Raw genomic sequence first — 26,012 nt, 5'->3', positions numbered from 1 at the left:
ATGTCTGATCACTCAGAACCCACCACCCCATCCTCCATCTCGACACCGACCTCAGAACATGCACCCTCCATATCATTGGACTCCCTATCTAAAACCAAATCGGCCATTGAATCTCTCTCCTCCATTCTCTCCTCCTTTCCATCCAATCTCTCCTTTTCTATCTCCTCCTCCAACCCTAACCCTGCTTTCTCTCTTCTCCATGACCCCGAAGTTGCCTCCCAAGTATCCTCCCTCCTTCGTGAACCTAACTCTGGAGCTGGTGACAACAACCTTTGTCGTTGGCTTTATGACACTTTCCAATCCGGTGACCCTAACCTCCAACTCATTGTCCTCCGCTTCCTCCCCATTATCGTAGGGATCTACCTCTCCCGTGTTGCGCTCCGCAAGCCCCTTGCCGGCTTTGAGGCTGTCCTTCTAGCCCTATACGCCCATGAGACCACCTCGCGTGCTGGCCAACCCATAACCATGAACGTACCGAACTTGTCACTTCCCAGTGTTTACCATGAAGCCAAAGCACCCATTAACAGCAACTCCACAGAGCTTAACCTAGCAGTCATATCTCCTAGTTTGGAACCACATGGGACTGTAAGGTCTACAAGAAGAGCCAGAATAGTTGGGGTGGCCTTAGAACTATACCACAGCAAGATTTATCATATGCCAATTGGGTCCAAGATTGATTTCTGTGACTTTTGTGTGGTTTGGGCTGGTCAAGACAATAATGATGACAGGGACTTGAACAAGGAGAGCGAGTCAAATGGTCGTAAAGAGGGAAGGATTCCATTGCCATGGGAGTTGCTACAACCTGTATTGAGAATTCTTGGCCATTGCCTTATGGGGAACACGAAAAACAAAGAACTGTTTGATGCGGCATGGGCAGCATGTAATAGTTTGTATGCAAGGTCTATGCATGATATTAATCCTAAGGCACTTTTGGCCACTGGGAGTTTGCTTAAGCTTGGCAAGAAGGCTATGGAGCCTTCGGAAGATTTAGATCCAACTGAAATACGAAAGTCTAATGTCATTGTCATCTAAGATATATACTCCTATCATAGTATATATCCTTCCCCATAGGAATCCATTTTACAAATACTTGTGAAATTATATGTGAATTTTTGTCTGTTCTAGTAAAATTGTGCTATTTTTTATCAAAGCTTTTGGGTAATGGCTAGTGCACACTTACTATTTTTCACAAAATATGCACACTCATTTTTTGCACTAAATTCTTGACTTGCAATGATGTGTGTGAAATAAACACCGCTTTAAATTTTTTCTATTTATCCGCATGAGTTAATACTGACTATCCAATATGAGCAATATTTCATTTTGGATAGGGTAGAATTGTAGAATTATACACTGCATTTTGGACCTAGACCTTTCTTGTTCTTTTGCCCATTCCTTACTCTCTCTCTATCTTCCTCTCCTTCAAAACATTTTAATAGGTTTCTCTATGAATCTTCATCTATACCTCCAAATTAGCATCCAACTTTAAAGTTGGGTTAGATAAGATCCTTTTGTCAATTATCCCATAAACTCACGCTCTATGAGATTAAGTATTAAGCATTCTTAATTTTCCTGTTTTCACTCAACCCCTTTAAATCAAACCAGCTAAATAATTTCATCCCACGTGTCATACTTGATGCATATAGATGCACATCATGATACATATGCTCTCAACCAAATGCTAATTTAATTCATTTTGAATTGAATATCATTTCAAGAGAGAGTCAAAATTATGTAATGTTTAGTAATGGAGCTCATGGGCTGTCTACCTCCCTCCTTCACGCATAGTCGAATTTAACTACTTGAACTTAGAGATTTAGGAATTGGTAAAATTGGTACGTAGTAAGCCAAGGACAAATTGTAATTCATAGTTTTTTTTTTTTTTTTTTTTGAGAAACTATTGTAATTCATAGTTTGTTCTTGTACTCCAACGTTAATTAAAGGGTAGAAATACTATAATCAATATGCCATGAATGTGTGTATATATGTGTGTGTATGTCCATTGTCCATGGGGTTGGGGCAACTCAACTCTCCCTCTTGACTTGTTGATTCTACCATTGAATTGCAAAAACTCAATAGATTGAAAAGTAACACTTCACCCATCCAAGATTGGCTCTATTATCACTTTCACAATTAAAAACATAATATAACAAAAACATAAAACTTAAGATCTAAAAAGAATTATTTGTAGATATTATGAAAGTTATTTATGCTTTGACTCAGTAACTTCATGAGAATGCTTAATTATAAAAGAAAAATCCTGACATCACTTATAAACCCAAGATTTATGTGGTAAACACTTGATGTGAAGCTCAGTACACACTCGCACAATACACATCCAAATAATTCAATGCAATCAAATGTGCACAAACAAACATATATATCTTGACAGCATTGTTATCCTAACTTCAAACTGACATATCTTAGCCATTTATAATCCAAATTATGTCAAAGTTTTGTATATTTTGAAGCTCTAGATATCTTATTAATGGAACAATTCTTACAAAAATTAGTTGAGTTTCAAGAGATAATATTGTTTTAAAAAGTGAAAAAATGTCATGTTCAACAATGTAATTGAAGCGATTTTGAACATTTTTGAGTTGTGGTTATTTTCGAACTATTACCAAACTTCCTTATTAAGGACTAATTACTTAAGTTATACTAAGATACAAAATAGGATATCTATAGGTAGGTCATTTTCCTTTCCCAAAGAGTGAGGTGTCCTTAGGACCCTATGACCAACTCCCTTGTATATTAGTCCATTTTCCATTCTTATGTGGGATTCAAATAAATTTACTAATTTCATCTATGATCAAATGGGCACTTTAATTTCTCATTCATTCCTTAATAGTTTAGAGCATATATAATCTTCTTATGTTATGAAAATGAACATGTCCTAACTCTCAGGCGCACCCCAAAGGACATACTAGTCCCACTTTTATTTTGGTCCAAAGTTAGCCACCCAAACAATTATCAAAACCATTTTTCCAACAGTTAATTATCAAAAAAATAAATTTAATTTTATCGAAAAAAATAAATAAATAAATATATTTTTTTGTGTGGAAACAGTTAGTGTAAAATTAAACTGAGCAAAATCTATGAATAATCAGAGACTTGAATTTAGCACGCATGCAGGCAAAGCAGTTACGCATGTGAATGTCTTACGTTGTCCTCAACATGCAACCCTGCCACGTATACCACCAAAGGTGGCAAGTGGCAACCTCTGTGTTTGTCTGTGTGTGTTACACTGTTACACTCTTTAACTTACAAAGCGAGAGATCTCCCTCACTGTGTGTGTGATTGTGAAAGTGAAAAAAAAAAAAAAAAAAAAATGAACCCCCATAGTCTGTTTGCTTCGGCTGCCATTAACATAGGCTTGGCCTTAGTGACTCTCACCCTCTTCTCCATCTTCAAGAAACAGCCCTCATTCGCTCCCATATACTACGCTCGTCGCCTCTCCAATGGCCAACAGATTCACTTCCATGATCAAACCTTCTCTTTCCGTCGCTTCCTCCCTTCTGTCTCTTGGATTCCTCGCGCCTTTCGCGTCACTGAAGATGAAATTCTTGATTCCAGTGGCCTTGACGCTCTTGTCATCATCAGACTCTTCAAGTTCGGGTCAGTTTTTATATGTTTCTGAATATGTTTGCTTTTTTATAAACTCTCATTTACTTAGTACTGCTTTTGTTTATACAATTCAGTTTTGTGGGGTTTCTTTGGATTTCAGACTGTGAAGATATTATGGGAAAAAAAAGCTAATCTCTAGTTTTTGTTCAAGGTTGATGTCACAATGTATGCATATATGAAAGGAAGGGAGGTACTAGTTTATTTTTGGGTGGTTGGAATATATTTGGGTTCTATATATATAAATGATATGCACACAATTGTTGGGTCAATGTTGTTTGATTTATTGAACCAATGAGATCTCTACTGATTGTTAAGCATATGTTAAACAATAAAGATTTATGGATCTTTCAGGGATAGCGGCGGAGCCAGGATTTTAATTTAGAGGGGGTAAGATGAAAATAAAGAATTGAAGAGAAAATCAATTTCAATTTTTTTAATTAGTATAATAAAAAAAATACTTAACTAATTAAACAAAAAATTTGATTAACATATAAATATAAGGTAAGTGTTAAGTTTTTTTTTCTTTCCTTGTGCGTAACGCTAGATTTAGTATAAATGTTGTTATATTTAAGATACTTTATAGGTGACTATAAGTATATTTTTCAAACAAGTAAAAGTTAAAAAAAACAATCAATATATAGTCATTATTATACGAAGTTAAAAGAGTTTTTTACTAATCACCGGCCGAGAAGAGTATTTTACAATTGGAGCCAAGAGTGACAGCCCCGTAGCACAATTACATGCAATTACAAAGTTGAAGACCATAAACTTAAAGCAAACAAAAACTTATACAAAACAAATACTAAATCTAAAAGAAATATATATATATATAAAAGGGGGTGGGGTTTGGGTGAGGTCAAGGGGGGGCAATTGCCCCCTCTCGACCCCCCCTACCTCCGCCCCTGTTTAGGGGTAATCTCAATTCATTGGAGTTGGAATGAAAATCTATACTTATGTTGTTGATTTTGTTTTAAGCCCAAAAGAAAAAGAAAAAGAAAAAGAAAAGCTTATATTTTAAGGGGACTGATTACTGATTATTGTGTACTTGTTAGTGTACATTATTTGTACATACCACCCATTTCATGTGTTACGTGTGGACATACCTAAAAATGTGGAAGTTGGTGTGAAATTATGGATATTGTGTGCAAAGAGTGTACAATAAGGAGTGTGTAAGAATATTTACCAATATCTCAATGGCTCTCCTAAAATAAATCTTTTGTTATTTTCATGTCATGCTCCATACTTGCAATTTGAATCACTGAATGGTGAATATTTTCTGAATTACAAATGTTTCACCATGCTCATGTTCTAAAGTGTGAACTTCCTTTCCTGTACTACAGAACAGAAACCTGATTGGCTGCATTTTAAAGAAAATGTGTCAAATGTTGAGTGTTATAAGTTTATAACTAGAGTTATTCTATGCGTTCAGTTTTATGGGGTGTGTTTTTGCTTGAGCAAATCCTTTTGGGGAGAACATTCCAGAAATTAATGCAGTTAGTTCTAAGAAATTAATGATGGGATATTTTTGTAATGACTTATGAAAAATGATTTAGCATATCAACAATGCTATGTATACTCTAGTTACAAATTTTGTTGATAATGATGCTCTTAGATTTTCATTATTCTAATTGTACTTGTTTTGCAGTATCAAATTTTTTGTTGTATGCTCTCTTGTGGGATTGGTGGTACTTCTCCCAGTAAATTATAATGGCCAGGATGTACCATACCAGAGCTATCACTCCTTGGATTCTTTTACAATATCTAACATTACTCCTGGTTCTAACAGGTGAGACTCTCTTAACCTCGCACATAAAACATTTACAAAGACTGGCATGAAGTAAATTTTGCACATCTTGCTATAATTTTTTTTTCCAAGTTATTTTCAGATTTCAGTTCCAAGTCTAAAACATAAGAATGTGTGGCTATCATTGTCAACTCTGGCTATTGATCCTAAAATGTTGGGAGTTTTTAAAAAAAAAAAAAAAAAAAAAATCTTATGCTCCAGGATGATGTTTTGATATTTTATGTTTAAGAGAAAAAAATAAGGACACAAATTCGTGGATTAATGCCAAATATGCAAGATGATTTTGTTAAATTGACTTAAATAAATGGATTCGATAATTTACTAAGTGATGTTATCTCACTTCTAATGTTAGATGAAACATTTTGTAGCATTTTGTACCTGATGTGGACAGTTGGACATTGTTGACCATGTAATGCTCAGCAAAGAAATTGTTTTATGATACTATTGTAAGTGGCGAATTAATGAGCCATTTTCCTTTAAATGAAATTTTGTGAATGCAAGTTTTAAGAGTAATACTGTGTCATCCTTTGGAATCTGTTATCATTAAAATTTGTGATGGCAAGACCATTATTGTATCAGCTTAATTAGAGGAAGGCAAGAGTGGTATTAATAAGACTTCTCTTTTTTTTTTTTTTGGGGTTAAAAGCAACTTTCATTAAGCAACTAACTAGTGAAAAGAGGCAGAGTATTGGCAGCACGCCTTAAGTACAGACCATTATTATACGAGTTAACAAAACAAACAAATTCAGGGAAGGGGTTCATGCATTGAAGATAACAAAATCCACTGGCCGCATGCATCCCCTCTTCGCAAGTCCATCAGCGCACCTATTTGCTTCCCTAAAAACATGATCCACCTTGACTTGACGAAACCTGTTTAGGAGGCACCTGCAATCATTCAAGAGGGGAGAGTAAGCTCCTATAGCATTTGACGCAGCAAGTACAAGGTCAACAACAATTCTGGCAACAAGCTCTACTTCTAGAAGACTAATTCCCATCTGCAAGGCCAACAAAAGCCCATCCCTCAAGGCCCAGAATTCAGCTATAACGCTGGTACACAGGCCTATGTTGCGAGCAAAGCCTCTTAACCAATTCCCCTGGTGATCTCGGATTAAACCGCCTCCTCCTGCTCTTCCTGGATTTCCTAAGGCTGCCATGTCAGTATTAAGTTTGTACCATCCTTCACGAGGTTTTTTCCATCTCACTTGCACTACCACCTGGTGCTTAACACTGAAGGACTTTCCAACGCAGTAAAAATACTCCATATATTGCTTAATGCAATTGACGTGAAGGTTTGGATTTAGAGTGGTGTTTTCGAATACCACTCCATTTCTTTGTTTCCACAAGGACCAGACTGCAAAGTTAAACAGAGTTCTCCACGGTTGTCCATGAGCCATAATTTGAGAATCACAAAAACAGTTCCTTTCCAGCCATCCAGGCAGATCGAGGTTGAAGGAAGTTAAGAGAGTATTAGGAACTTTCAGTTTCCTCCAAAATTCTGAGGCAAAGAGGCAGTCTCTCAACACATGGATAATGGATTCATTGGCATTTCTACACAAGGGGCACTTGAAATTACAATCAATACCTCTCGCTGCAATCACTTCTCTTACAGGCACACTGTTGTGTTGGCATAGCCAAAGGAAGCTACATATCTTTGGCCAAGCATCCAGCTTCCAAATCCACTTTCCATTGAACTTAGTACTCTGCCCTTCCTCCTGTCTAGCGAAGTTGTAAGCTGATGCTGAATGAAAATCCCCATCCTGTGAGAGCCTCCAGCTGACCGAGTCCTCCTTCACTCCGAATCGTTGAATAGGAATAGCATTTATTTTGTCCTTTATACATCTAGGCATATCAAAGGAGAGAGTATTCCACTTCAAACACCTTCTTGGACCAAATCATCCACTGTGAGATTAGCTTCTGAGAGCAGCAGAGAGCCTTCAATTAGTTCTCTCAGTGAGTTGCCTTTAATCCATTTGTCTGACCAGAAGTTCAGTTTCGATCTGCTGCCAACATTCCAACATATTCCTTCTAGACTAGGAGCAATATTTATTTAAAATTACCTTTGCCCACAAGGACTCCTTTTCATGATATAATCTCCAATTTAACTTAGCTAATAGTGCTAGGTTCCTTCATCCTTGCCTTTGCCGCTTGAATGCCTAGACCTCCTTCATCTTTTGGCCTAACTATTTTACTCCACCCCACTAAATGCAACTTCTTCTTCTCTGGTGTGGTACCCCAAAGGAAGTCTCTATTGATCTTATCTAGCTTTTCACATAGGTGTGAAGGGAGGGCTGCCCCTTGCATGACATAGTTGGGTATGGTAGACATCACAGATTTCACCAATACTGTTCTTCCAGCAAAAGAGAGGTATTTAGCCTTCCAACCCGAGAGCTTGTTGATGACTCTCTCAACCACAAAGTTGAATTGTCTTCTATCTGAACCTTTGTGTCTCAAGGGAAATCCCAAATACTTCCCTATGTTATTAGTGGCTTGAATATTCAGGTTGCTGCAGATGGCAGCCTTTAGGTCTGTTCCCACATTTTGCGAAAAATAGATACGGGACTTTTCAGCACTAACTTTTTGCCCAGATTCCCCACAAAAGCAATCTAGCACCTCCTTAATTGTTTCACTATCCTGTTCACTAATATATACATTTCTAGGACTGATTCCACAAGTAAAAAAAAAAAAATACTTAGTGAGCATCTAGAACCAAACTCTTGGGTGTCAGATTATTTATGAATTTACCAAAAAAATATGGTTTTAGCTTAGCAAAAAATAAAAATAAAAAGTTTAATTGTGCTTCTAGTACCAAGAAGCTACCTCCATATTTTAATTCATAACGCCTATATGCATGGTGTTTAAGTGCTTATATGTATTCAAATACAACTAGAAAACATAAATGCTTGTATCATACTTGTTTAACTCTTTTTTTTTTGGTAGCATCACATATTATCTTATTTACATAAGCTGAACTGACAACATTAAAAGAAAATTTGTTTACCGAGTTTCTTCCAATTCCAATCTGCAGGCTTTGGGTGCATTTTTCATGCTTGTGGATTTTATCATTCTACGGCTTATACCTACTATATCAGGTGAGTTTTTCAGTTAGATATATAGCTATACAATTAGTAGTTTACTCCACAAAGCCACTTAATGCATGGTATTTTGGATCGGAGGAATGCTGCTGACAGTCACTGTATAAGCAACACTCTTTGTATTAAGTAAACATTACAGGTGACTTCCTAATTTTTTTTTCCACCTCAGGAATATGATGAAATTTTGGTTAAAAGGATTCAACAACTTCAGAAGATTAGGCATCGACCTGACCAGTTTACTATTCTTGTTCGGGAAATTCCCATTTGCTCTAAACACAAGGCTCGTGGGTGTTCTGTTGATCACTTCTTCTCTAAACATTATCCATACAGTTATCATTCTTATCAAGTGGTATACAAAGAAAAAGATCTTGAGGTGTTGTTGGTAAGTTTTGAATGGTTTGAAGGTGCTAATTTTTGAACATCCATGTTATTGGCTATGTCAGTATTTGCCTTCAGTTGTCCATGAGCCCATAGCTTCCTTCTTGCAGATCTATATTTTCCATCTACGATTCTATTTCTTAGTTATTTTTCTTCAACAGTTGATGGATAGTTGTTGAGGATGCCATCACAATTGTTACTCTCTTAAAAAAGTATCTAAATTTTTTTGGGGTGTTTTTCCAAGAGGCTTTGAGACCTTCACACTAGAAGTGTGGATATGTTGGAAAACCTCAAGAAATACAGCCAAGAAATATTTGAGTGAAGAGTTTATTTTCTTCAGTGGATAGTTTTATGTTGGGTGGCACTGATATCATCCCTGCAACAACCTGTTCAGGTTATTATAATTCGAAAAAATTACATATATATGTGTGTGTGTGTGTGTATTTGAGTTGTGATGGGAGGGTCTCTTAAGCTGAATTTTCAGTCCATTTACATAATTATACTGCTGCATGTAAGGCTCTAGCCTTGTTTGCATGAGTGTTTTCTACGTTTAAGAATAGCCTTTATAATTAGATTTTAGTTTTGGTCCCACAGAATTGGCCTTAAAGAGTGTCGTTTTCTTTTCTTTTTTTACATTTCTAATGAAAGATGTAAAATGACAAGTGCAAATCAGTGGTAATACATAAAATGATTGCAGTATCTTATAACAAAAATCAACTTTTGTCATTAGTCCTCTGGCTTGACTTTTTGAAGATGGTGATTTTGTTTTCACTGAGTACGTGTGGAATTTTCAAGTAAAAATATGATATTTTGTGAACATCCTTATTTTATCACAGCAACACATGAGATCTCCTTCCCTTTCAGTTTTTTCCTGTTTGTGATGGGCACCTCTTATAGATGTTATTAAATGTAGAGCCAGGCAGAATCTATTGCAAGAAAGATACAGTACTTGAGAGAGAGGCCCACAGCTAACAAACATAAGGGAGAAACTTTGCTCTTGGATGGATCTCGAGAAGATGCTGTGAAGATATCCTTGCACGAGGACAGCCTTCAAGTATTTTGTGAAAAGATACGCCAATCACAGCATGAAATTGTGATCAAGCAAAAGGTAATTATGTTGGTGGCAGTAATTATGATTAATTCCAATGTTGGAGACATGGACATAATCTATTTTGCTCACAGATAATGTTGGTGATTCATATTTGGTCCCAAGGCCCCCCCCCCCCCACCCCCCCAAAAAAGAGAAGGGTTGCAATAGGTTTAGTCACTTTATTATAAATGGATCCTATACAGAACTGTGGTTAGTCTATTGAGGAATTATAGCTAACCCTAATGTTTAGGACTAAGGTTATGTTGTTGTTGTATGTCATGTACTTTTCTATTCAAATTCCTGTATGGTTTTGGCATTTCATCTCCTATGCTTTCAACAACATTGCAATTTGTATTTGCAGCATTTTCTCCATTAAGCTAATTGGATAGGTTTCCTTGCTCTTTATATTTCACTATACTTTGATTTAGAGAAGTGTGCAAAGTAAAGTACTGATCTAATAATTTGTAACTTTAGGAAGTTTGTGAAGGAATAGTTTTCACTCTTCCCGGATATAGTCCTTTTCTACAATGGGTGGCTGTATCTTTTCTTGAATCTTAAGTTGCTGCCTTAGTGAACTTGTGCTGTGTTTTCTAGAGTCATTTAAAATGTGATAAAAAGTAAGCATCTGTTGAACTCCTCATAGTTAAATATAATTGTCATGATCCTCTGGTTTTTCAAGCTTAGATACTTGTGGAGTACTTGATAAGCAGAATAAAGTGAATGTTTTAGGTATAGCTAAAGTCACTCTACTTTTTAATAATCTGCTACACCTCTATAGTGAAATTCACTGTTCTTGATCTTCTGGTTTGGCTAGCTTAGATACTTTTGGATTCCTTCATAAGCACGAAACCATGAGTATTTTAGGTTAAGAAATATTGATATACCTATCTTTGAATACATGCTTAAGCGGCCAAGTGGGAAATTGGGAGCACCATTCATATATACATACAGCACTTTAACTCTTTGTTTGAATAGGTATTACTCATGCATTTGTCTAGACTCAGGCCACTTAGGTAAAACTTGTAGGGCATTGCTTGAGGCTTGAGAGGGATATGATAGGATTTGAAGAGTAGGAATTTGCTTAGGTGGTTGTATTGCAGTAGTGCTGGTGTTGGTGGTTGAAAGGCATTGGTGAAAAATAGGCACGTATGGTTCTCTAAACAATATAGCCCAACTGGTATTGTGATGGGTGTTCTATGGAAGTCGTAATGGTGCAGGGATACTCATCATGATGAGGTTCCACTGAGAAACTTCATAACAGCATGCACATGGTTCTTTTCAAATACTGTTTTACGCCCCAATCATCTAGTATGAGTAAAAAAAAATGTTTAATAAAATCATCTTAGATCCCCTTAAAAAAAAACCATTAAGATAAAAAAAAATTTAAATAAAATAAAATAAAATTTACCTAAGGGATTTTGTGTCCTGTGTAATATGAAGTCAAGGTAGCTTTGCTCAAACTATATATTTTTAGGAGTATAACCGTATTGTGATTGTTCTTTGCCTTTCTGAAGATATTTCAAATATACATTTCCTGAGTTATTGTATTTTTGTAGGAGCTACCTGTTGCCTTCGTTATATTCAAGTCTCGTTGTGGTGCTGCACTAGCCGCTCAATCTCAGCAGCACTCACATCCACTTCTATGGATCACCGAAATGGCTCCAGAACCAAGGGATGTATCATGGAGGACTTTGGCAATTCCATATAGAATACTTCCACTTTACAAAATTGGAGTTGTTCTTGCAGCATCACTTCTTACAATTTTCTTTGCTATCCCAGTCACTGCTGTTCAAGGAATTGCCAAATATGAGAAACTGAAGAAATGGTTTCCCCCAGTCATGGCTGTAGAATTAATGTAATGACTCTGTCCCTGCTGTGCTTCTTCTGGGATAAATTATATCTGTGGAATCTTTTCTACTTATCGCTTTTGTCTGCAACCAAGTAACAGTTGCTAAAAATTCTTCAAACTTCAGTGTGACATGAACACAAAAATTAAGAACATAAAATATCTGTATTAGTCTTTTTGTGTGTGTGAGAGAGAATTTTGTTAGGAGTTATATATTTTTGTAACATTAGCTTTTGTCTCTATTGTGTGACACTCGTTTCATTTGCATGCATTTAGTCTATATATTATCAGGCTTATCACTATCTCCGAGGAATGTTTATAACTTGCATAAGTTTATAATTCCTTGATTGTTTCATCTAATGTTCACCAAATCTCCTTCAACTTGACACATCTATTTTGCTGCAGACCAGGATTAAGCTCTGTCGTGACAGGGTATCTTCCTAGTGTCATTCTTAAAGGATTTATATACATTGTCCCCTTTGCAATGTTTGGGATGGCTAAATTACCTGGTTGTATCTCAAAGAGCAAGGAGGAGATTAAAGCTTGCAACATGGTCTTCTATTTTCTAGTGGGAAATGTTTTCTTTTTGAGTGTGTTATCAGGATCATTACTTGATGAAATTGGAGAATCTTTTTCTCACCCAAAGAATTTTCCTAGTCATCTGGCTAGTGCTGTCTCTGCTCAAGTAAGCTTGGTTAACCTTCATTCATTTTCAGTTTTTCTTTCATTACATCTTTTTTTGTTTTAAACTATTTTCTGTGGCTGTGATGAAAAAAGGACATAAAAAAAATGAACAAACAGAAACTGAACCAATTTATTTTACATCTGTAATGGTGCAGTTTTACATTTTACATAAAATTGGGATTTCTGGAAAATTATTCTAATTATTCTGCACTTTTTTCTTTGAACAGATCTTTTTCTATAGATTTGACTGCTAATATATTGTGTTTCAGGCAGATTTCTTCATGACATACATCATAACAGATGGGCTTTCAGGGTTTTCTTTGGAGATTCTTCTGCCTGGCTTACTCTTTTGGGATGTTATAAAGTCACACACAGTTGGCCGTGGGACGGAGAAAGATCCTTATCTTTATTCACTACCCTACTTTAGAATTATCCCTATGGTGTCCTTGTCAGTACTGATTGGTACAGTATATGCGGTTGTCGCACCATTGTTGCTTCCATTTCTTATTGGCTACTTCTGTCTTGGCTATCTTGTTTTTATCAACCAGGTTGAATTTCTTACCCTTCTGACCTTCTTATATCAACCAGGTGTATTGTTTTACATGTAAATGACCACTTCTATGCCACTAGTTTTTCAACTCCCTCAAGCTATGTTGTTACACTAATGATGTCATTAAAACCTAGACAATAGTTATAAGATGGGAGAAAGGAAGAAGAAAGATTTTGTTAACTTTTATATTTTTACTCATCACACTCCATCCAAAAACATGTTTAGGAATGTTAAAACTTCCTTTCATGCCCATTCTTCATTCAATATTTGATTGTATACTATAAGACTAAGCAGCAAATCTGGTTTTTTTAAATTCAGGTAGAGCTCTGGCCATTTTTCTTTTATTTTATTCTTTTCCTCTGAAAAGTAGAAGAAAAAGATGCCTATAGAAGAAGTTTTCATTGCAATGCTGTTGTATTATACATTACTTAATGTCCATAACCAACCAAAAAATAACTAATGACCTTTAGGGAACAATCATTTTATCATCAACACTTTTGATAAAAAGTCCTTAAAATATTATCAATTTTTTTTTGGATAATGGATAAATTATCTTGACATATTTAACTTTCCATTATGTATTGACCATTTTTTCTTGAGTTAACATCAAACTTGTTTCCACACTTCCACGAATGGAACTATTAACATTTGTTTCAGTCATTGCGAGGATTGATATACACCTTGAAAGTCAATGATTTTCTTTTGTTAACAACATTATTTTTTCAACTTATCAATATCAAGGCTTATAAATAAAAATATATTTTGCAGATTCAAGATGTATATGCAATTGTGTACGAGACATGTGGACAATATTGGCCATACATTCATCACTATATTCTTGTTGCGATTGTTCTCATGCAAATTACCATGATTGGTCTTTTTGGACTCAAGTCAATGCCAGCTGCTTCCATATCAACAATTCCACTGCTCTTGCTCACTTTGATGTTTAATGAGTACTGCAAGAAACGTTTTCTTCCCACATTCCACCATTACTCTATCCAGGTATATTTGGTCCTTCAAAATATTTTTATATGATTCATATAAAATGATTCCTCAAAAAAAAGAACTCCATCACTTTATGCTGATTTATTTATTGAACTCCTGACCTTACTTCAATTGATGTCTCGCAGTGCTTATACCACAAATATTAGGTCAAGAATCAATTAGTATTTTTGTATACTGTGCTTTTGACATCACTCCATATATATATACTGCTTGGTTGAAAAAATGATTTCTAGCCGAAAGGCGCTTCTCAATATTGCATTTTGTGCGTTAAGAAACTGAAAATGTTATACACTAGATATTACCACCTGAAAATTTGAAACCCATAGGGAATGTCATATCAGTAAGGTTTTGGACTAAACATGATTTATGTACTAGTTGAACCTCTCCACATCAAAACTTAAACTTTTGGGTTCAACTGTGGGGTGAAAATGAATTGTGGGAGGGAAATTGCTACCCCAACCTTTCAACAAAAACAGGAAAGAAAAAACCAAGGAAGAGAGTCGAGTAGAAGTAGAAATTTTCCCAAGTAGAAAATTTCCCCTTAACACAAGAAATCCCTTTTAGGAATTTTGGGTTTCCAATGACGAACTAAGATTTTGAATAATTAGGACATAAAGCCAGGGTAGAAAGAAGAAAATATGGGTTTTTTAATAATTATTTAAAGAAATCAAGCCCCATGTAAAATATTTTCGAAACTTTCAACTTTCAAGTATACCATCATACTAATTCTTTACTTTGATTGATTTTCTTAATTTACTTTTAATTAATACAATAGCCTTTTAAATTGATATGTTAATTGATTATTTATTTTGACATTTTTTTTAATATAATAATTATGAAGAAACCTGAGTATAAAAATTGCTAATATGTTAAATCTTACTTCTTTCTTGTTGGTTAGCTCTTTTTCTAGATGGCCTTCATTTATGTTTCTTAGTTTTGTGTTCCTATAAATCTGTTTTGCTTCCATACTTTGTATCTTCTAAGATGGCAATTGATCTCTTCTACCAAAAAAAAGATGACAGTTGATCAAACGTTACTCACATACATGCATCACCATATCCAGAGATTAATGTTATCATGCTCTTTCTCACATGTCTAATTTATGACAATTTTCTGGCATATGAGGTCATATGGTTCATTTAGCACATCATAGTGTGCAGTTATTGCAGTACCTCCTTAAAAAGTGTGGCCTATTTCCAGAACTTTATCATGTAATAAGTGTACATTGAATTTGCTATATTTCACCTGTAACCTAATAAGAATTTACTCTTCATTGTTAGAATGCTGTTGAACATGATGAATTAGATGCAAAGAGCAGTCAAATGGAAGTTAACTATGAGGATGTGATTAATGCATATTGTTCACCTTGTTTGCGGCCTGTAAACTTCCTCGCATCAGAATCGAGTTCAACACAACCATTGGTTTGCTCATCGTCACTTTAATTCTAGCTTTTTTGTTTCCCTACATTCGGTAGTAGTACTCAAGAAAATTCTTTTTAGATTCTTCATGTGATGTTGGATTACTTGATTATCAAGTTTGTTTATGATCTTCTTAGTTCTTATGTGACAAATCGATTTTTATGGAAAATAATGATTTTGAGAGTAAGTATTATCAACAAAACAAGTTTTTGGTACCAGGTTTGAGCTTATTTTATCCATGACCATTTGCAAACAAATGCATTGCACTATGCTTATTTATAAATTGTTGTACATCGAGCATTCATTGTTTTTAAAGAATAATATAATTTTGTGCATTTAATGTACACAATTTTTCAATGAATAACAAAATTTTGTACATTTATCATACACATTTTTTCAATGACTTGTGTACATTTAATGTCCACAAATTTTCAATGAATAACCAAATTTTGTACGTTTGTCATACACAAATTTTCAATTGTATACATTTAACGTACACAAATTTTCAATGAATTTAAAAATGAATATACACCACATTTTTCAAACAATGTATTGAATTTTGTAGATTTAATGCACGTGCTTTTTCAAAACGTTGTATAGAAGTATGTACATTCAATGTACACATTTTTAAGTGAATGTATAAGAATTTTTCCATTCAACGTACACAAATTTTCAATGAATGGGCAAAATTGTGTACATTTAACGCATATAAATTTTCAATAAATGTACAGAAAATAATTTTTCAACTTACACAAATTTTCAAAGAATGTATACAATAATGTATATTAAATGTACACAATTAATTAATGATTGTATAAGTGCTTGTGGGGTATGGGGGGCAAATGCCGGGTTCAAGTTTTTAGGAAAGAGCTTTACACACATATACACTTAAAATAAGCTAGAGTAGAAATTCTATTTTGTATAAAAAAAAAATACACAATTTTTTAATAATTGTACAATATTGTGTATATACAATGTAATTTTTTTTTTAAGAAATGTCAATAATTTTGTCCATTCGTTCACATTTTTCAAAGAATGTACTCAATTTTGTTTATCTAATATACATAAATTTTCAAAGATTATAATACAAGTTTGAATATTCAATGCACATAATTTTTCAATAAATGTATAAAATATTGTACATTCAACATATACAATTTTTCAAAAAATGTACAAAACTATGTACATTTAATGTACACATTTTTTAATGAAAGTACAAAATTGCATATATTCAACTTATACAAATTTTCGATTTGTACATTCAAAATACACATTTTTCAAAGAATGTACAATTTTCAAAGAAGAATGAAAAAAACTATGTGTATTCAATATACAACTTCAAAGACTACTCAATTTTATCCATATCAATAAATGTACAAAATTCTATACATTTAGCATACACAATTCTGTATATTAACATGCACAATATTTCAATGAAATTATTGACTATACACAATTTATAGAAGAATATAAACAGTTTTGTAATTCAATTTACGCATTTATTTTTGTATTCCAAAAACTACACATAGTAAGAGAGATCTTTCGTCATTGAATTCAATCATTTATCATCTGCAAGGAAGGCAAATTTGCATTCTTCATTGGTTCTATTTTCTTCTTTTATTCCTTTGAAACTTGCATTAAGTACTTGAATCCCAGAAGGGACTATGCTCATGCAGCAATTGAAACTTGAGCAGTACTTAAGTTCACTGTCCTCTATCATGCTTTTATCAACGCAGTTCGATTTGCATCCAACCACCACCATAGATGCCGGTCATTAGGGCCAAGTTGTCCCAACTAACCGAAATGAATCTATCCCAATCAGATGAGAAGAAAAAAGGACTACTTGAGATATTCACTCTACCCATATTACTAGAGGTAAGCCAAACCCTTCTTTCAGTTGGAAGAAATAATTGGCATGTTGACTCGAACAAGTCCTAGACCATTCCAAAAATAATCATCATTATACGGATCAGTAATATTGATTTCCAGGACCTCCATGCCAATGCGGGGTAGGAATGCTTTAGGAGAACCACCAGTTTCATTAGAAACAATTTTGAACCAAAATCAACATGTAACAGACAGGCCAAATACCAATACCATCACTCAACCGCACTCATCAATAATAATATTCCATTTTTACCAAAGTAGTAATTAAAATTGAGCAATTTTCACATAATTCTCAAAGCTGCAATTATGAAATTCACTTAAGCACTCACATCCATTAATCTATACTGCCAAAGCTTCAGCATTTCAACAAAAGATCAATGCAGTAGTTCGCAATGAACGCCAATTACGATTGAGTCAGGATATTAAGAAATCAACTGGAACCTCTATACCAACCATAGTTCTATCTCCATCCCAAAAATAATAATAGGTTTATATTCTTGATTTAAGCTGTAAAATTCTCAGATCCCCAAGATATATTCCAAAGCAATCCTCAGTAACTTTTTAAACTCAAGATATTCAGTACAAAGAACCACAGAAGGACAAAGTGCCCTCATTAACTTCTCCATGTAAATTGCTTTGCTTGCTTTTCAATTTTAAATGCCTGCTCCATTTTGGCAATCAAATATTATGTCCCAAATAATCATTTGGAGACAACCTGCCAAATATTATATGCATCACAAACAATCCACAAAATTTTGTCAAGCAAAAAGAAATCTTAACTTAAAGCTCCACTACCACTTTAGGTCTCTTGTACAAGGCCTCCACTCCACAATCCTATAAAGACTCCCTTTTGTCTGATTTCTCTCTGCATGCACAAATTCATGTCTCAGGAAAACAAAACAAAATAACCACAAAAGGAAAAATTCAACCTCCAATCAAATGCTGACAAAACTGAGAAAAAGATTTTGAAATATGTCCTATCCTGCTTATTGGTTTCCAAAATTTACAACCTGCTCTCAGCTAATAGAGAAGTGTCTAAAAGCCCAATACTCCAGTTTCTTTTCTTACCCCATAACTTCTCATGAAACAAAGAGAAATGCAAGGAAAAAAAGGTCTACAATATTAACTTTTCAGGAAAAAGATACCTATCCAAAAAAAAAAAAAAAAGTTTCTGTGAAACAAAAACAATATGTCCAATTAACTCACTTAGACACTAGTTGTGGAGTAATTATTGTCTTGTATCCCAAATAAATAATAATAATAACTATAAAAATGTGGTCACACACCTCCCTCATTAATGGGTTTTGCAGCAAGGTAGATTCCAATGGAGCTGAAATAAATTTCAGAGAGATGCTATCTTGTGGTTTAGAATCTTTAGATCCTAAAGTTGTGACATGCAGCGTACATATTGGGAGTTTTTGTAATGAGTGTAAACTTGCAAAAGCATGCCACTTTCTGAACTGATGCTGAAGAGCAAGTTCTGTTCTAATGATGTTATCTTTCCTTAACTTTTGAATGGGATTGCAAATACTCCATCCACTGCAATTCCCAAACAAAGCAATGACCTTCAAGAGAAGAAGTCAGTTTCTGGATATTTTTGGAAGGAATTTGTCAGTTGGATACGTTCAAATAAGAATGTATAATGCTAATAACCTCTTATCCTGACTTGGTCAAACTATCCAAAATCTTCTAGTCATCTCATTGGATGCAAGTATCAAGTTGATTTTATTATTATTTTTTTCAATTTAAAGAAACGAAACAGTATAAAACAGGAAAAAAAAATTGCACTACTATAATTTCATGCATTTGCTCAATTGCCAAACTAAGGTTGTGGTAAAGTTTATTCTCCGTCCTCTCTTACTCAAATGCAACCCTTACGTAAAACTGAAAGTCCAGAAGACCTCCATTAAAGTGATCAAGTGAAAACATTTTTCACAAACACTAGTTGGTTTAATCACATTTGTTTTAGAAATACTATTTTACCATTTCTTTCTTCTTATAGCCTGTTTAGTCTAGCTCATAAGTTTGCTTATTTTATAAGCAAAATAAACCAATGACAGTAAGCTATCCCAAAAATACAATCGCGTAATGAAGTTCTCATGGAGATAACATGATTGTAAGCCTACTTTTCCCTAGTCCACTATGTTCAATGTCAATAGGCAACATGGATATGTTCAATTCCATAATAGATATCCCATGTTCATGAAGCATCCAACAATTACAAAGCCATGGATCATTTTCTACCATTGAATTATATCATTATGATTTATCATTTTTTGTAGAATTAGACACCTGAACAACATCATTCTATTCAATAGTTTACTTATGCAAATCAAATATGTTGCATACAGTGTACATAATACTTATTTGACATACAACAAGAATGACCATATTATTCCCTTGTACACTCCCTGTGCACCAGGGTAATAATTTTTTTGCTGTACTACTTTTATTTATTTTTTTCAATAAAGCTTTTTATTTATTGAAAAAAAATGACCATGTTATACACAATATTACAATTACAATTATATAATAAACAAAATAGTGCTACATACCTCCAAAAGTGAAGTCAAGTTTGCTTCAATATCTTGTTAACATCAAGATTTGCTTTGATATAATAAGAATCAGTTAATGTAGTATTAACTTGTCCTTGATGTGAACCCAAATGCCTACACAAGCACCATAAAATGAGATAAATCCAATATCAAAAACAGTTATCCTGAAACTTTTAAAAATTAAATGCATAGCCCATTAAGAAATTACCTACCATACAATGATGTCAATCCAGATGGATCTTCAAGAGCCTCTTTATAGGTTCACCAATCATTTGATCGACATGTGTGTTTGAAAGGCACCATAACGAAGAAAATGTAAGGAGTTTGAAACTTTTGTATTAAGTGATGGTAATATTTAGGGATACCACAGAAATTTGTTGGTCCAAATTTCTTATATTTATAACAGAGCAAGATGAGGGATTTCAAAATTTTTTTTTTTCTTCTTCCCTACCCCACTAAGATTTTGGCTTGTTGATCATTAGACTTGTAGTCTTCAATTAAGGCTTCTAAAATAAGTAAAGCATCAGAAGACCTTCCTCGATGAAGATATTGGTTTAATTTCAGTGAGTATTTGACAGCAGTTTGGAGCTCATGTTCAAAGTACAGGAGATAATGTTTTTCCATTCCTTTGATCTTCCTTCCAAGCAAATGCCATGTAGTAATGCAAAAAAAGAAACAGAATCTAGAAGGAAACCCTTATCGATCATCTTATCACACAACTGCAAAGCAATTTTAACCATTCCATATTGGCAAAGGCAGATGATAATAGAATTATATGCCGCAGTTACTTGAACCCATCCATCCAATACCATCCTTCCAAAAAAATCCAAAAACATAGACTTCTCAACCTCCTGAAGCTCATTGCTTTCCTTGAGAACTGTAGTTTGTGCAATATTTGCAAACCCATTTACAAGATAATGAAAGATAACATCATTAGGAGTGCACTTGCTCATCAGCATCAATTCAAAAAAGGAGGTAGCTTTTGCAAGTTTACAATCTTTACAAAACCTCCCAATAAGTATAGTGTATGTGACAACATTAGGCTCCAATCCACAAGATTGCATCTCTCTAAAAAAATTTTCAGCTCTATTGGTATTTGCCTAGCCGCAAAACCCATTTATGAGGGCAGTGTATGTGACCACATTTGGCTTGCATCTCTGTTTCACCATTAGCCCAAACATCTTTAGTGCACCATCCAAGTCATGCTGCTTTACATACCCATCAATAAGGATGGTATAGGTAAATACATTTGGAACATGATGCCCTTTCCTCATTCTAATGATGCTAGAAAATGCATCTTTCATCATTCCAAATTTGCAAAAACCTTTAATCAAGGCATTATACCCCACAACACCAGGGTCTATACCCTTTTCAATGACGAGTTTAGAGAGTTTTTTGGCCTCCTGAATGTCACCATTTCTGATGAACCCATCCACCAAAGTGCATAAACAAAAGCATTAGGTTGTACATTTTGGTCAAGCATATCAGCAAAGAGCAACTTGGCAGTAGGAAACCTCCCTTTCTTGCAAAGTCCACTAATTAAAACATCATAAATACGAACGTCAGACAATACTCCCTTTTCCAACATTTTTTCTCGCATTGCCAATGCAACATCAACCTCCCCTGCGACAATAAGTCCATGGATGAGAGTGCCATATGAAACCAAATCAGGCTTATGTCCTCCTTCTGTCATCTTAATAAGCAAATCTAAGGCCCTATAGTATTCCCCGTGTCTACAATAAACATGTATAAGAGGAGTATAACTAAACTTGTTCAGCATTAATCCCCTTTTCATTACTTGCTCTAGAAATTGATAAGCTTCCTCAACCTTCCCCTTTTACACGAGACATTAATAAGAGTATTATAAGTTATAATATCTGGCTCACAACCGCTCTCAATCATTCTCCCCATTATCTCCACCACTTTAACTGTACAACCATGCTTACATCAAGCATCAATTATATTGTTATATACTCGAGCATTAACTTTCAAACCCCTTTCTTTCATTTCCAATAAAAGTCGATCAATCGCTTCAAAGTCCCCTTTCTTGCAAAACCCATTTATCATAACCCCATAAGTTTCCAATGTAGGTAAGAACTCTTTCAACTTCAACTCCATAAAAAGTCCATTGGCACCTTCAAATTCACCTTTATTGCAATAACCATCAATGACTGTATTATAAAACACAACATTTGGTATGCAACCCTCCCCCTACCTATCTTCAATCAACTACCTACCTTCCTCGACCTTCCCATCCTTACATAAACCCCTAACCATAATACAAGTACTATAATTATCCACACAAGAATTCTCAAGCATTTTATCATACACTTGGCGTGCAGTTTCAATTCTCTGATGCTTCACGAGCACATTAAGTAATGAATTGTGTTAAAGACATATTTTATGTAGTTGGCTAATCTTTTGACAAAACGTACTTTACTTGTATTTGGGTAGATCTAGGATGTGCTTAATATTTCAAAGAACATGTTGTTCAAGTCTAGTATTAAAGCCATGAAGATTGGATCAAGAAACAAGTGAAGAAAATGTGTTTACTAAAGCTGGACACCTGCTGGATACCTGCAAACACCTGCTCGACAGATAGCTATCTATCGAGGTTTAATGAGGCTTGATACCTGCTATCTATCGAGGTATCTATCAAGGTTACGAAAATCAGAATTTTCAAATCTGATTTTTGGGCTAGGTTTTTGTATTTGTGTAGGGTTTCTTTTCTCACAACCCTAGACATATATAATGCTTATTTTAAAGGCCGTCACATAAGAGAATAAAAGGAGAACATATGCAAAAGGTGACCGAAGCCTTGTTCTCTCTAAAAGAAGCTACTGCGTCTTTACACCTTAGGGTTTTGTAACCAAGTGCTTCTTGATCTTCATTGTTGATGAAGTGAAGAATTTTACAGCCAACATTCTTCTTTCTCAAGTTGATGAGTGAGTCACGTACTGGGATTCGTGCAAAGAAGTGAGTCACGTACTGGGATTCGTGCAAAGGAGTGAGTCACGTACTGGGATCCGTGCATCAAAGGGTAGCGTTCATATATTGAAGAGTTCAAAGGTTCTGAAGCGGTAGAAAGTTTCTGCTGTGAGTTCATCTACGAGGATTATAGAGTCTAGGGACAAAGGTTTTGTACTAGATCTGAAACTTCTCTTTACTATAGTGGATTGCTTTTCAGGAAGGTTTCCCTCCAGGTTTTTTACTGTGAAACTGGTTGGTTTCATTAGTTTTCTTGGGTCATCATATCTTGTCTTATTTATTTTTCTGCTGCATATGATTTTGACATGATATTGATGTTTGTTTTTTTTAACAAGTTCTGTGCATAATAAATCTAATTAACAACTTGGGTTTAAAACTTGTTAATGGTATCAACTAGGATCTAAATTTCCAAACAAATTGCATGCAAAAACACTCAGCACACAATTATGTATTTCACCCACCACATAATACAATTCAACAGCCTTATCTACCAATCCAGAATCCGCATAAGCTTGAATCACAACACTTAATGCTTTACAAGTCGGCTTTAGTTCCTCAAGTTTCATTCGCTCCAACACCAATTCAATCTTCGAAAACACTTTAAACCTCGCCAAAAGTGTCAAAAGCGAAGAATAAGTAGACCCATTCAGTGAACAACTATACAGTCGCTTTGAGGCCCAATCAAAGAACTTTAGACCCAATTCTACATCATTTTTTTGATAGGTAATAACAGCTTTATTAATAAAAAAAGCACAATGAATTTATGATAATAAACTCACTGCACTGAAAAGAGTACAAACCAATCAAATAGAGAGACTAACAGAATTAAGAAAGTCAAGCAAAGAAAGACAATGCGTAAACCCCCAAATTCGGGACCACTCAAACAAGGTCCTAAGAAGCAAAGACTTCACAGAGTCTACAAGTCTCTCAGTTTCCTCAAAAGGACGGCCATTGCGTTCCTTCCAAACTAACCACATAAGACACACTGGAACCATATTTCACACTTTTGAAGTGTGTCTCCCCAACCAATTCCACCATGCAGTAAGAAGAGAAACAACATTCTTCGGCATCACCCACTGAACCCCAAACAAACGAAGGACTTCACTCCACAATGTATAAGCATACTTACAATGAATCAATAAATGATCCACAGTTTCCTCTTCACATCGAAATAGGCAACACCAATTCACAAGAGGTATCTTCTTCTTAACAAGGTTGTCTATAGTAAGAAGCCCACCCCTAGCAGCTGTCCATAAGAAGAAAGTCACACTTTTAGGTACCTTAACACACTAAATGCTCTTCCAAGGAAAAGACACCCAATTCTACATCATGTATTTGATCTAAAATGAAATGGGCAAAGTCTGAAACAACAACATCGGATTCAGAAAAGAAGCTTTTGAGGGGCTGCTCCCACTGGTCTTGAGTTTTGAGGATTTGAATGGTGCCTTGGACATGTTTGATGAAATTCCTAAATGGCAAGGGTGAAGAAGAAGACACAGGCTTGGGGTTATGAAGGGGTTTGATGCGAGAGAGAAGGGTTTTAGACATGGGAAAAGAGTTGAGAGTGTGAATAAATTCTCGGTTTTTGGGGTTTTGGTGTTTTACTCATATGTGAGTTCCTAAGTGTTTGATATACACATAGACTTCATAAATTAACTGACCTGCAACAACCAATCCATAGATATATCATATCATATCAGCTCAAAATGAAAATGAAAAAATATATAAAATATATAAGTTTTAATTTATGAATAATTAAGCTAACCTGCTCTAGCATCTCTAGCTCAGCTAATAAGCTAAGTTCCCTCTCACCCCTAGGCTTGCTTTTCCATTTACTTCACTCTATTTTGGTTTTTAGCCGGATCCATTTGTACAGCCATACTCACCACCATCAAAAAATTGAATAAAGAAATTTTATTTATATATTTTGCTAAGTGGTAGAGGTGATTTGAACCATGTCTATTGGAAACACCAAAAAGTGCCAATTGAGTTACAAAACTCTTGGTCGGTCAATAAGTTAATCATATAAAATATATCTTAAAAGATATATTACTAATTATTTTCACATCATGATGATTGCCTTAGTGTTGATAGGCTTAAGTCACATATTCAATAAGATGATCTAACTAGAACCAATTATGGGGTGTTTGGTAAATTGGTAATGTTCTTTAAACAACAAGTTTCAGTGTTCTACACAACATATATTTCCACAATACTTTTTAACCCACGTATATTTCCACGACACTTAAACAACGTTACTAGAAATCTCTTACTCCGCCTATTTCTTAAGAATTCACACATCATGTTGTGCTCATATCTATACTTCCTTGGATATCAAGTACTAAACAAGTAATGAATATGTTAAATTTGCAAAACCCAAATGAAATACTAAGCCATAAACAAAAGTAACAATAACCCAATTCCAAATAGACGAAAGAAAATAAACAAGTGGTCACAACGCCTCGCTTACCCTTTGGGGCGAGGAAACGACACCGGATTTAGAGAGGGACGGAGCTCGTGGCCTGAGAAATTGGCTGAGACGCTTCTGCCGGCGAAGGAAGTGAGGAATTTGGTGCTTACATTGGCCGGTGGAGTGCAAAGCTCGAAACAGCGGTAGCCACTTCCATGGCTATTAGCTTGCAGAGAGAGAGGGTTTGAGAATATCATATTGGTAATGTAATGGCCTTTGGGTTTCAACTACAGGAACAAAACCCAATCTATTAGGCCATTTTGAATCTAACCCAAAGGTTGAAGTCCAACCAAACTAATACACCTTTTTTTTTTTTTTTTTTTTTTTGAGAATCGATACACCAATTTATGGGTTGAATAAAGTTTGGAACCTAGAGAGTAGTAAATTGGGTTAGATTGGAGTCATTGGACATTTGGGGGTCGATTTTTGGTTTAAAATTTGTCATTGGTTTTTTTTTTTTTTTCATATAAATTTTTTTTCTATAAAATTAATAAAAATATTTTATATGTTTTTTTATGTGAGACTTCTTTTTTTTTTGAAAATATTTTTTTATTATTTAATTGCATATTTAATGGCAATTTTTTATGAAATTAGATGAAATACTTGTAGAGAGGGAAA

General features: G+C 34.7%; 2 protein-coding genes and 1 pseudogene across 2 annotated transcripts; 2 read left to right on the top strand and 1 right to left on the bottom strand.

Annotated features, from left to right (window-relative positions):
• LOC142616877 (uncharacterized) lies at window positions 1–1,032 on the top strand. The gene has a single exon (XM_075789633.1). It carries the CDS (start codon window positions 1–3, stop codon window positions 1,030–1,032), a length of 1,032 nt encoding a protein of 343 aa, XP_075645748.1.
• Window positions 1,033–3,331: 2,299 nt separating this feature from the next.
• LOC142618034 (hyperosmolality-gated Ca2+ permeable channel 2.5-like) lies at window positions 3,332–15,563 on the top strand. The gene is made up of 10 exons (XM_075791012.1): window positions 3,332–3,618; window positions 5,273–5,413; window positions 8,457–8,520; window positions 8,693–8,905; window positions 9,815–10,009; window positions 11,548–11,846; window positions 12,243–12,522; window positions 12,791–13,069; window positions 13,840–14,073; window positions 15,357–15,563. Exons 1-10 carry the CDS (start codon window positions 3,332–3,334, stop codon window positions 15,516–15,518), a joined length of 2,154 nt encoding a protein of 717 aa, XP_075647127.1. The 3' UTR covers window positions 15,519–15,563.
• A 1,697-nt stretch (window positions 15,564–17,260) lies between these two features.
• On the bottom strand, window positions 17,261–25,679 carry LOC142615380 (uncharacterized; annotated as a pseudogene).
• Window positions 25,680–26,012: the final 333 nt, after the last annotated feature.

This window comes from Castanea sativa, chromosome 11 (assembly GCF_040712315.1).
Source record: "Castanea sativa cultivar Marrone di Chiusa Pesio chromosome 11, ASM4071231v1".
In the NCBI taxonomy this organism is placed as follows: Eukaryota; Viridiplantae; Streptophyta; class Magnoliopsida; order Fagales; family Fagaceae; genus Castanea; species Castanea sativa.
Note: the sequence above shows the minus strand (reverse complement) of the source record. Positions and strands in the feature narration are given on the sequence as shown.